Source organism: Neodiprion pinetum, chromosome 1 (assembly GCF_021155775.2).
Source record: "Neodiprion pinetum isolate iyNeoPine1 chromosome 1, iyNeoPine1.2, whole genome shotgun sequence".
NCBI classification, from domain to species: domain Eukaryota; kingdom Metazoa; phylum Arthropoda; class Insecta; order Hymenoptera; family Diprionidae; genus Neodiprion; species Neodiprion pinetum.
In genome coordinates this window covers 34,958,535-34,971,589 of record NC_060232.1, presented here as the reverse complement: position 1 = coordinate 34,971,589, position 13,055 = coordinate 34,958,535, and the positions used below count along the sequence as shown (strand labels likewise).

The following is a 13,055-nucleotide window of genomic DNA, read 5'->3' as shown; positions in this document are numbered from 1 at the left end:
ATCGAACAAGATTAAGTATCGAACCCCATGTATTTTACAATTTTACTTTGGGCAAATGAGATTCTTGTATAACCTTCTATAAGGTGATAAAGACATACACTTCCATGGACAGATAGAGCAAAACACCTGAAACGATAGAAAATAAGATCCAAAGAAAAAATCGTCCGATCGATGAATTATACGAAAAATTGTTCGAAATTTATTCTCATCGAGCGTCTGAACGTGATGAGGTTGGATTTGAATTTATCGACAGAAATATTATATAAATTAGATCGTGACTCCGAAACGATCGTTGACAACGCGACTGTATAAGGCTGAAGAAGAGATTTGGAAGGGTGTACAGAGTTTCGTCAAGATTATGCGAAGGCCGGATGCCGGGTGGTGGTAATTAAAGCGGTGCTAATTATCAAAGTTGAATCGAATTGCACGCGCGCCGCGGCAACTGTTGCGATTTCGGCAATAATTTTTACAACGCTGTTCTTTACCTTCGGCTTCTCCGCTCATTTAATTTTTGTCGACGGTTCGTTTTTTACCCTCCCCATTCTCTTCTACTCCTGCAAGCACGAAGCACTTGAAACTTTTTTAATAAAGTTTCGTCTCGCAAAAATTCGATACTGATTATTCTCGGAACACTCGTTTGCGTTTGATGAACTCCGAGCGATACACATTCGTTAAAATATCGATCAACCGACACTCACCCTCCAACCCTCCGGGGGAGTCACGAGTCAAGCTGTGCCGGAAATGGACGCCGCTAGTTCCGGTCAAATGTTTATCCGTAATTACTCGAGCCACGTATCAGGGAGTATAAGTGGCATCAACGAGCGGTACAAGTCAACGGGGGTTCGGGGGTGAGTCGGAACCATCGTAATGCGACCAAAACAAATCCCCCGTCTCTGATTCTTTTCAAATCATTCGCCATTCTCCGACCCAATGACGTTCGGTTTTGGTTGAAACGCTGCAGATACGAGCTCCGAGGAACGAACGACTGGTCGCGCAGGTTCTTAGATGAATTTTTCGTCAAGTTCAGCCGGTGACTACTAGCGACCAGAGAATTCCCAAGAATTCCCATAACTTCTTAGAGGCTAATTGCGCGGGGCGCGTGCTCGGCATATCTTTACCGGCTGCAGGGGCGCTGCGGAGTGGTTGAAAATTAAGGAGTATTTTTACGAGACACTTTTAGAGCCGGGACATGCCGTTGCAATTAAGTTCACCCCAGCGATATAAACGTTAATTTGTAAAATTAATTAAGAAATTAAAGTAGGCTCAACGTAGCGAGCAATCGGCGCCTCCGGGTGGCCGGAAAATATGCATCTATACGAATTAGCAGTTTATAAACGCCGACCACGTGTCACCCGGGACGTTCTCATATCTCAAAACGCTCCTGCACTGCAGCAGAGAACAACTTCCCCCCGAGGCGGCGGGCGACAATGGTGAGCAAAATATAATCGCAATAATGATGTCAAACAGGCGTAAGCGGGCCGAGCAACCCTTGCGACGGGCATCTGCGCCCCTGCAATGGCTTTTCCCCCGGATTTTCCCCGTCTCCCCATGCAGTTCGCTGCAGAAGCGTACGCGGTTTTTTTTTTTTTTTTTTTTTTTTATTCCCTACATACGCACAAAACGCTGTAGCTATACATGAATCGTGTCTACATATTTCTTTCGGGGGATAGAATCGCTTTAACACGCCTACGTCGGGTCGCCCATTCGGCTAAACTACCGGCCGAAAAAATACGGACACGCGTCCTCGCATTTGTCCCCCATACGTCATAGGTGTGTGTATGCATATATAGATGAATTCAAATCGCGGCTTAACCTCGGATATTATATCGCGTCAGATCGCCATTTCGTTTTACATTCTGTACTAAGGGAGGCACGTGTCTCTGCTCTGTAAAACGGCGCCGCTGTTTCATAACCGATGTTCTGCTGGCATTTTTTTTTTCTCTTTCTTATCTGGTTCTTCACATACCAAATTTTATTTGGAATTGCACCCATGGTTCCAAAGTCATTTTTATGGGATATCAAGCGACTTAGATTACTGATTAACCTGATCTCGCCATTAACTGTAATATGGGACTGACTTTAAATGGTGTTGCATTGCAGTTTTAAGATTACAATAGCGCAGTTTCCGGGCAGACTGTAGAGTTTCGTAACTATGTATACAATTTACATACGATTTAAGTATATAATGCGATTACGGCGTACGAGGGTGGGAAACCGCAAGAGATCGTGAGGCCGGATTCCACCATCAGGCGCCTAACCACGGATGGGCGTAAACGCGTTCAGAAGGATCCGCGCTCGGTGTTAACGCGTGTGTGAGTTATTATAGTTCCCGAGACATATTCTGTGCTACCCACTTTTTCGCAAGCCATTAGTTTTTTCCTCCACGTCTCTATTAGGGGTTTCGATAATTTATGACGCGCTTTGTCGATTAACACGCGCGTAACCGGGTCCAGGATAGAAAAAGGATAAAAAGCAAGCAAAGTCGTAGCAAAGAGAGAAGTTAAAAAAAAAAACACGACCCAAAAAAGGGGTACGACACAATGGGGCACGCGCCCAGCGGCGGTACACGCGCAGCCCTATCTGATCCGACGCCTCGAAACTAATGACGCGTCTATTTGACTTTTGGCTCGAGCGATGATCGGCGCAGCGATGCAACCTTGACATATATTATACGCGTTTTACGCCGCTGCGACGCAGGAGTAATTTTTCTTTCTTTTCTTCTTTTCTCTTTAAACTATATTTTATCCACCTTTTCCTCATCAGATTTCACGATTTTGCCGTTTCCGTTGTTTGCGCAGTGTGAACGTTATTTTTTACACAGCAAGATCTTCACACATCGCATTCCGGACGTACAATAAATGTAATATTATATCTTATTTGTAATTTTAACTTCTTGGTTTTTCCTCTCAGTTACGTAATTTTCACTTCCTCGTGAACACGTGCGAATCGCGAACCCGCAGATGCGTATCTTATTGAACCAGACGAGCTCTAGTTATACGTATCGAGAATCTTTGTTCTCCTGTTTACTTCTTTCTTTCCGTCGTAATTCCACATCGCTTCCACCCTTTGTCGGCCGGATGACGCGATTCCCCGCAAACGTACGCAGAGTCACTTGAATTGATTTCGGTTACTTTTTCCCAGGCCGCGCGTCCTCGGCTACCCGGGTGTTCCGCAGTCCAACGGACTTCGCTACGCCGGTGGATCCCACCTGTTGACTTTCCGCAAGGCTACCTCGCCGGGGGTCCATCGGATTCCCAGCGTATTATACGTTAGGATTACGTTAAAGATATACGCCTATCTGTGGCTAGCTGCACTTTATTATTCGTCGCCCACATTGAACGTTTGCTCTGTATGTTCTTGTTACGGTTTGCCGCACGCCCTAGCGGGAAATTCTCATCCAGTAAATTAATACGCAGGACAGTGAATGTATTGAACTTGAAAACACATTGAAGATTTGAAAAGACGTTTTCAAATCATTCTTTCCTCTTCTCCAAAGAATATTTTTATATTTCACCAAGAGTCTTTGGTAATTTTGATCCTCTACGATTTCAACATTCAAGCATGTTATCATATTATTGCGATGAATTTAGAACAGCTTTTTGAAAGTAAAATTTACTTCGATGTTTTTAATATCATGGTCAATAACATATTTTATGCACGTCATGTTGAATAGGAATATTAGCAGTACTTCAATTCAACGAATTTTTCCCGGAGAGTCTAAACCACCGTTCATAAGTGTGATTAGATAAAGCAGTTCCTCCCAATGAAAAAGACAGCTGTACTGACGTTACGTATTTGCGTCAGAAATTGTAATGCTCGTCATTTACGTGGTGATACCTTGAAAAGTTTGATGGTGTACGGAACATCTATGTACGTTAACGGTGTTTCGGAAAAAAATAATTCACCATTTTCCACCGTGGGACCCCCTAAAAAGTTTGTTTTGGTTAAAAGAAAGATTATGTAAAAATATGAACGTTCTACGTTATGTGGAATGTCGTGCTCATTAGATTTTTTACTTTTTTTTTTATACGTTGTTATGAATTTGTGAAATCACACGTTGTAGCACTTCAGTTACTATTTCTTTCCTGACATTTATATTCGATCCAAAGATCACAATACATAACGCAACGATACATCAACCGGAGTCTTGATATTACAAGTGTGGGTCTTCTCTGTGATATAATATGATATTGTGATTGATGTAAGCAATGAGCAGAAAAATTAATTCACGACACTTCATAAATTTAAAAAATTGTATAACAGTGAAAAATCAACCGAGCGCGATCTTCCGCATAACGTAGAACTGTCATCTTTTGACAGGATTTTTCATTCGTCCTGAACAAACTTTTTAGGGGGTGCCGTGGTGGAAAATCGTAAATATTTTTTACTGAAAGACCCTAATACACGTAAAAGCATGACCGGGATAAGTATTTATCAAGCAGCGACTTTACCGCAACAGTAAGCATCGAACCGCTGAATGGAGAAGAATGAAAATGACGAATTCTCGGTAATACGGAAAGTAAAGCCGAGATGGTCTACAATGAGGTTGACCGCATCCCTTTAAAAACTGAAGGATAAAGCACAGAAGCGAGAAATGCCCGAAGGCCTCTCGGCTCCCGTAAGCGGTAATTAGTTTTAGATAGACGTGCGATTAACACTGCGTTCGGGGTGAGCAGAGGGTGTAAAACGTGCCGGCGACGGAGGAGGTTCCCGTACGTGGCCGTACCCGGTTCCCATGGCGGTCCGTTGGGGGCCACCGCCGCAGCCATATGGCCGCCAAGTGCATATAACAGGAGATTTAAATAACCGTTGAGATCATTCATGGGGCCCATTTTATCGCCGGTTTAATTCGAGAGCGCGCCGATGATCCCTACCATTAATAATTATCCCGTCCCTAGTCGGCGCTCACGACATGCGAAGCTATTCGGCCGCAGCCGAGCCGCTTCTTGTCCCTGCGGTTATCCTCGACGAAGTTCTGACCAGCTCCCAGCTCTTTCACAATCAGTCCTCGCGTCGAGTGCGCAAGTTGACGCTCGGATCAGCTGCCTACTGCCATCGCTTCGCTTTCTTCTTACATCGAAGGAAGTTTCTTCGTATCAGATCTTCGGACAGGTAGGAAAGCCGTAAAGACACAACTTTTGAGAACATACCTCGTAATTCGTAATTCGTAATCTACAAGCCAGGGGGAAACAATATTAAAAAAAAAAAAAAAAACGTATAAGACTCCGGGTGCAATTCTCGAAAGTTATTTTGAAACAAGAATTTTCAAATTTGGGGCATTTGGTTCTGTATATGATTTACCGCTCTCAACTTCCTGACTCGAGCAATCGTCGGCTGTGGTATTCCTGCCGCGGGGGTGTCCCGGGGCTGGTTAGGATTGGACGGTATCCTGGACGCAACGGCCAATAGGAAACGAGCCCGAGCACCCCGGCCGCATCCGTTTATTCGAGGACCTGGCGCTCTAACTGGAGCATCGTTGTTTCTATTGTCTTTGGGACGAGTTGTGTGTCGGATCGCAGTCGGTGCACAGTGACTTCTTCTCGTGGTTGTTTTGGAAATCGTCAGGACCCTTCATAGAGGCATCTTGGATTCTGCGTGTAATTCAGAAGTCAGTTTTACTCAGTGTCACGTAATTCGATACATCGTTTTTTTGTTCAATCAGTGGATAAGTTTTAGATTTTTTCCCGCCCCCGTGCGATTTACAGGATGAAACATATTGAAACACACCGTTTTTCAGAACATGAAAAACTTTGCGGATTTCTTATCCGTATTAGTTTTTATAGAGAATTCATTCAAAATGGATCCGAGTCAACGCAATCAATTTCCGTAATAAAGTGTATCGATAATCCGACACCGAGAGTCATCGATAGCTTGGCTCTGTTCAATTTCGTTTCGCTCCTCGTTCAGCCAGCTACGGCTGAGCTTCAACGTAGGCATTAGTCGTTCGGTTTAATAATTCAACTTGTGATTCCCACGACACACGATGGCGCTTCTCCTATCCGTCACGCCACTGTCGCTAGTCCTGGTTGTCCTCTATTCCACTCGCTATTTGCACCGAAGCTCGTTGGCCTCAATCACGTGACTTAATGGCACCGAGCAAAAGGGCTGTTACCCATTTACGATTCAATTCCAAGCGATACTCATCATGTCTGTAAAGCTAAATTCTGAAGTAAACAGGTATCGGGTCAGATGCTCGGACACGGAGATCACGAGTGACTCGTTATGATCAATCCAACTAATATTTTTCTCTTTTTGTTTCAGCTTCTCAGCACAGCGGTACCGTCGATGAGGACAGAGAGGAGGAGAAGGAAGGGGACATAAGGTGCACGGTCTGCGATAAACCTTTCCAGGAAATCGACTCGTAAGTACTTAACAAAATCACTGACTTAATTGTAGGCTTTGAACTTTCATCAAAAATGCGAACAACTTCAGAGTCAGGTACATGTTGGGCGTGTACTATAAATTTGTGTATAAAAATTGTTTTTCGTTACACAATTCGAAGGTTGTACCAAGGTGGGAGATAGACATGGACAGTGATGGTCGCATGCTAAAAGTCACCCTCTGAAACGGTAATTCGGCGTTCCAGACATATACACGTATAAAGCATAGGCAGGTTATCTCGATGAAAAGATAGGTAATCGGTTATACTAAAAACTCGTAACGGTGAAACTCGATCGTCAATTATTAATTAACCGGGTGAATTCAGGTACGAGCGTGTTATCAATTGGAAATCTTGGCAGGGGGCACGCGTCGTTGATTCCATAACGCAACCTGCGAGGGTTGTGTAGAAATTAGGTAATCCCAGGTACAGGTCGCCAGGGTCGGTCGGGTTGCGGGATTGATATACTTATGTGACGAAACACCTGAGAGCCACTAGCGTGGTGCAAACCCGTGATTACAGCCCGGCGTGATGGATGACACCACGGTGTGAGACCGGACGAGTGTCTCCCGCCTTCGCAGCGTTCAACTCCGAACTAGTTTGCTTTATAGATTTTGCCATTAGATATAATAGACACTCTTTGTTTGCGATGTGTCGTATCGCTCGATAGGCTTCCCATAAGAAATTTGCCGGTGCATTATTAATTCGAATTTCCTTCCTCCGACGCCTGTGAGCTTCGTACCAATTTGTACTGCCAAGCCCAATCTTTTCTCCCCTTTCTTCTCTCTCGCTCTATCACTCTCTTATCACTCACTCACTCTCTTTCTTCCGGGACTGTAAACCGCCAAGAGGGAGAATCTATGCATACAGAACTATAGAATCGGTTTTAGGCTCATTGTCGGTTGGCTTCGAGTGACTTTCGAAGAACGCGTCCTGCTTCGACTCGACGTTACTCGACAGCATTTCTTTTGCGTCAGAGATAATCGGCGCGGCGGGGAAAAGCCACAGAAATCATTGGAGATAGCGGATCCCTGGTCTCTGCGGCGCACACTTGCAGCCTGTTCATCGTCCGGTGGTTAGAACCACGGTCGCGGAGTATCTTTTCCGGGTTAAATTTCACACGTCGTCGTTCGCTGGGCAAAATCAATGTCCCCATCCCCGTTCCGTTCTGTGCTGTCGTGACCGTTGCGTGCCCGTACCCGTGTGCCCCTGCCCCGTGTCGATTCGTTATCGTGCCTCAAGTCCCCATCCCCTGGTCGTGACCCTTTTCGAAGCACCCTCAAGCCCGGCTGGAGGCGGAGGCGGAGCCGGCCGCGGGGGTGGAAGGTGGTTATCACGCAATGGTGAGAACTGCTCACTTAGTCACCACCCTTGACTCTGCTTGGATCAACTCTAGACTCGTGGCATATCATCGCCGTCGCGGGGCGATCCCGTAGCCCTCCGTAGGTAGTTTTGCGAATGCTCCGACGATTCCATCTTGTTTTTGTCGCGGTGGATCTACTTGTACGGAGCTTGCGTCGGAAGACGTTGAGGGTGACCGTGTGTCTAATGTGCACTTTTATTTTGTTACAGACTCGATGGCCACCTGGTGACCTGCCACAGGTATCCAGCGGAGCAATATCGGTGCGAAACGTGTCACAAGGGCTACGCATGGAGGCCACTGGTCGTTCGGCATCGGGCGATCGTTCACGGTGACCTGAAGAGCTACCAGTGCGAGAACTGTCCAAAGGTAAGAGTCGATCGTGGTTCGAAATCGAGTTGGCTAAAAATTCCCTATTAGTCCACCATCTCGACTCACGTACCGGCCATCTTTCCCCAGGTGTTCACTGATCCCTCAAATCTCCAGCGCCACATTAGGACCCATCACGTTGGCGCCCGAAGTCACGCCTGTCCGGACTGCGGCAAGACGTTCGCGACGAGCTCCGGCCTGAAGCAGCATACCCACATCCACAGCAGCGTGAAGCCTTTTCAATGCGACGTATGCTTCAAGGCCTACACGCAGTTCTCAAACCTCTGCAGGCACAGGCGAATGCACGCTGACTGTAGGGCGCAGATAAAGTGCGGTAAATGCGGACAGTCCTGCAGCTCAGCATCGGCTCTGTCGAAACACAAACGGTTCTGTGACTCTACGGGGCCGCCCGGACCCACCGGAGCCATGCCTCAGCTCCCGACCTCGGGGCCCAGCTCGTTTCTCGTCTACCCACGGCCGCAGTGTACGCTGCCCTTCTACCCGGTTCCGAGTCTAGGACCCTACCCAGGCATGTTCCAAAACGCGGGAGGATTGTACAACAATTCATTCGTCTACCCGCCGAAGATCGAGGAGCTTGAAAAGCGGTGCGAAAGCCCGAAGAAGGAGAGGTTCACGCCACCTCGGATACCGACGCACCACAACAAGGTCTCACCCACTACGGCCGAGGAGGCGACGTCGACCTTCAGGCCGTCCCCTGCCAGGCCGCCGGTTCAACCCACTCCGGAAACGGACGAGGAGTCGCCTTTGAAGCAGTGCAAAGTGGAGAAGAGCTCGGAGGCCGAAGCGATGCAGGAGGAACCCGTGGAGCAGCCGCTCGATCTCAGGGTCGAGACAAGGAGACGTCAAACGCCCAGCATTGCCGGAAGCCACAGTTCCTCCCCGGTCCCCGTCGTCGAGGAGGCGATAACCGATCCCTGGAAGATCAAAGACGAGGAACGCATAGGGGCCAGGGTGAAGAAGTTGGCTCTCAGTCCGCCGTGCACCGTCGCCGAACAACCGCCGACGAGCGCGCCTCCCCACATGGCTTATCCACGGCCCATTCACCCGTTGGTACTGGACGCCATGTACCGCGCTCCGTCCGGGACGTTCCCTGGTTTCCCAGGGGGACCCCTGCCCCCCGGTGGTGGACCCGAATCTCGGCTCCTACCGCCGCTTCCACCCTTCGGACCTTCCCGTGGGTATCATTTTTTAGGGTCGCTCATGAACGCGCCCAGTGGCGGTAGACCAGGTGGGTTCGACCTCCTGGCCCGTCCGCCACTCGGCGCGTTCCCCGGCATGAAGCCGTTTCAGGAGGTGATGTCCCACCCCCACCACCACCCCCACCACCACCCTCACATCAAGACGAAGGATCGGTACGCGTGCAAGTTCTGCGGCAAGGTGTTTCCCCGTTCGGCAAATCTCACGAGGCACCTTCGGACCCACACCGGGGAACAACCTTACAAGTGCAAGTACTGCGACAGGTCCTTCAGCATTTCGAGCAATCTCCAACGCCACGTTAGGAACATTCACAACAAGGAGAAACCCTTCAAGTGCCCGCTTTGCGAAAAGTGCTTCGGGCAGCAGACGAACCTCGATCGCCATTTGAAGAAACACGAGGCTCCGGATGGCAGCGTTGTCGGTTCCGCCGCCGACTCACCCGGGAGCAGCAACGAGAACGAACGGGAGGATCCCTGCTTTGACGAGATAAGGTCCTTCTTCGGCAAGGCCACCGCGGAGGGTGACGGATACTGCCTTCCTCACCCCTACCCCACTTACCTGCCGGGCAGACTTCACGACCTTCACGGGACGAATCCTGAGGGCGAATACGACGAGGACGAGGACAGCGAAGAGGGCGTCTCACCCCTCGAGGAGCCCGACGCCATGTCCCCCATGGAACAGGACAACTCGCCGTCGCCTCAGTTCGAGCTCAAGCTTAGGGATAAGCAGGAATTGCTCAACAATAATACCGCCGAACCAGTGATAGAGGTATCGACGTAGCCAGCAACGGGGCGACTCCGACGTCGAACTCGCCCGAAACCGCCGCTCCGCTTTTCCTTTACTTAGTGATTAGTTAGCTATCCGATTTTTTATTTTCTTTTCTTTAAGATTTTTATTTTTTTTTATTTTTGAAAGACAGAAGGAGACATAATATAGTTCGACAGGCAGTTCTCTGTACTTTGGAATTGTGCACGGCGTAATGCAAAACTAATATATATTTGTCCTTATTTGCCTAAGTAAGTCCCTTAAATAGTTAGTTCCTACAAAACGCGTCAATGATAATTTAATGCAGATATCGGATACAAAATACAAACGTTAATGACTTTTTTTTTTTTTTTGTTCTATTTTTTTAACAAGTTTTCAATGACCTTACTTACATTTAATTTATCAGATTCATTCAGTGAGGGAAGGCTCTACCGAAATTGTGAAATCTACCTGCTTTAAATCAAATTTAATTCAGGATCTCGTTGATATTGATTAATGGATTATATTACAGCTGATTCTGTGAACCGTTGCAAAATATTTCAATAAAATTGTGGCAATTGTTTACATTTTGCAAGGCTCAAAACGTTATATCTCAAACATTATCTCGATCTTTTCAAAATTAAACTATGAATATTGATCAATTTTGCCATAGAGAGTATTTTCTCGGTAGGATGTTTCAAAAGTGAGTCCTCGTTCTCCCCTGCACTGATATTTACTGTTACTATAATAATAATTATTATTAATTATGGCTTTATCGAATTTTTTATTTCAACTTAAAATTAAATCTATTACTATCATCATCATCATCATCATCATCATCATCATCATCATCATCATCATCATCATTATTATTAGTATCCTCATTATTACGATTAGTGTTACTGTTTACTATTGTTAATTTATGACTATAATTTCAAGTCAAATATGTCAATCTTATATACACGATGGATGAAAATCAAATTTTGTAGTCAATGAAAAGAGAAAAGTGAAAAGAAGAAAGAAGGGTTTCGGAACGAGTTATAACCTATGTCAAAATTTGTAGTCTGACAAGCCAAAGTAAAAGAGGAAGACAGAGAGAGAAAATAAAAAACAAAAGTGTAATTACGGAATTATAAAAAGTTATGTACAAATTTTCATTAGGTAATAACGTTTGTAAAAATCTCTGTAATTCTTAATATATTATTATTATTATTAAAATTATCATTATACATATTATAGTAATTATAGTAGCGATCAGGGGCATTCGTCTCGTGTCGTGATTATTAAAGAAATAAAAGAAGACGCCGCGTGTTAATTGAAGAGGAAATAAAAAAGCGAAATATTGAGGAGTGAATGACGCCGGTTTCTCGGTGCTCCGTACCTAAGCTAGAGAATTGGATAAGTGCGCCCCTGTCAGATTTTTAGCATAGCACACGATCTCTAAACTACGATTATTATTCGTTCATTAAAGCTATATATCTTATAATATAATTAAACACACAATCACACACGAGTCAAGTCACGAGATGGGGCAACACTTATTTTTCACTTTAAAATTTAACATGTTACATGTTCTACATATCTCCTCTCTTGTAGATTATATATGATATTATAAATTGATGAATTTTAAATAAGTCTAGATTAACCAAGCGATAGACTATAATTATTAAGTAAAAAATCTATTATGACTCTGTCTATCTATACATACTGTATAAAAGCATCTGTACTTCATTATTACTATACTATTAAAATAATATACTTCAATTTATTAAAATCATCTTATTTCAGTCTACATCTCGATCATCGCATCCAGCTAAACCAATTGATATTTCGAATTAACCTCAGGAAAGCTTTTGCTGGACGCAAACAGTTCTGAACAGTTCATTGGCAAACGCAATTTCCGTTCTCTCAATCGTTGATGGCCGTGTAAGTATAAGACAAAACTGTTGTATATATTACAATTAATTTTTGTTGTGAGTTTTCAATCAAACCGGTTCGTTACCACGTATATTTTTTCACTAGCTAACAAATTATCACCGGCACTTTAATTTTCACCCATAAAAAGAAATATATAATACTTATGGAAAAGGATGATAAACAATATAAATAATATTTTATTGAATTTGAGATGGTTTCTACATAGTACAATATTTGGTAATGAACCGAATAATCAATTTCTGGATTTAAAAAAGTCTGGTAATTGCTCTATAAATCCATCATTCGTCTTTTTAATTGATATTTTACTTCGATTCAATGGTCACAGAACTGCATCAATTGGATAGACCGGCGGCCAGTAGAAAACTGCAGGATTCTGCGTTACCGGCGAAAGGTTGAACGGTGTGTAACGAAGTCGCTGAAACACGCCTAAACAAAGGCAAGTGCACCTACGCCATTTGTTGCATTTGTTGAAAATGATAAAAGCCACTGGTATATAGATACCGAGCCCTTTCAATCGGTATTCATGTTTGTCATAATTTTCCGCGTCTGCCCAATACTCAAATAGTTTGTTAAGACTCGATCACTAACGAATGTACTTTATGATCCAAGGTGCATGGATCATCATTCCCTGCATTATCTACGGCGGTACACAAGCCGGGGACGCATTTGGTGGCGGTACCTTACGAAGAGGTGGCCAACCATAGAAGGGACATTGATTACTGATGTGGAATCGTGTCGAACAGGCGGGTAAAACAAGCTCGATAGCGATTCGAAGCCGTGTAAATAATGATAGCCTTAATATTGAAGGAAGGCAAGACTATTAGCCAGACAATCGAGCCAGCAGTCACGGTACTTTGCTTTGTATACGCTCAGCTTTCTAAACAGCGGTAATGGATTCTACGAATCTAAATCATTGCCTATTACGAATGATATAAGATGATGGAACCTAAAACGGGTGCCTCGAGATAACGATTGAGAAATTTTTCGAGATAATTGATTTGCGCCAGAGCAACAAGACCATGTCCGTTATATGGGCGCTATTATTTT

At 45.0% G+C, this 13,055-nt stretch overlaps 1 protein-coding gene across 1 annotated transcript in view; it reads left to right on the top strand.

Moving 5' to 3' along the window:
* LOC124212845 (transcription factor hamlet) overlaps positions 1-12,470 on the top strand; it is a 74,710-nt gene extending 62,240 nt beyond the window's left edge. Inside the window, exons 6-9 of the mRNA XM_046613375.1 lie at positions 6,262-6,361; positions 7,952-8,108; positions 8,199-11,996; positions 12,334-12,470. Of these exons, the coding sequence (XP_046469331.1) occupies positions 6,262-6,361; positions 7,952-8,108; positions 8,199-10,106 (2,165 nt within the window). The 3' untranslated portion in view covers positions 10,107-11,996; positions 12,334-12,470. The remainder of the gene's footprint in view (positions 1-6,261; positions 6,362-7,951; positions 8,109-8,198; positions 11,997-12,333) is intronic.
* Positions 12,471-13,055: the final 585 nt, after the last annotated feature.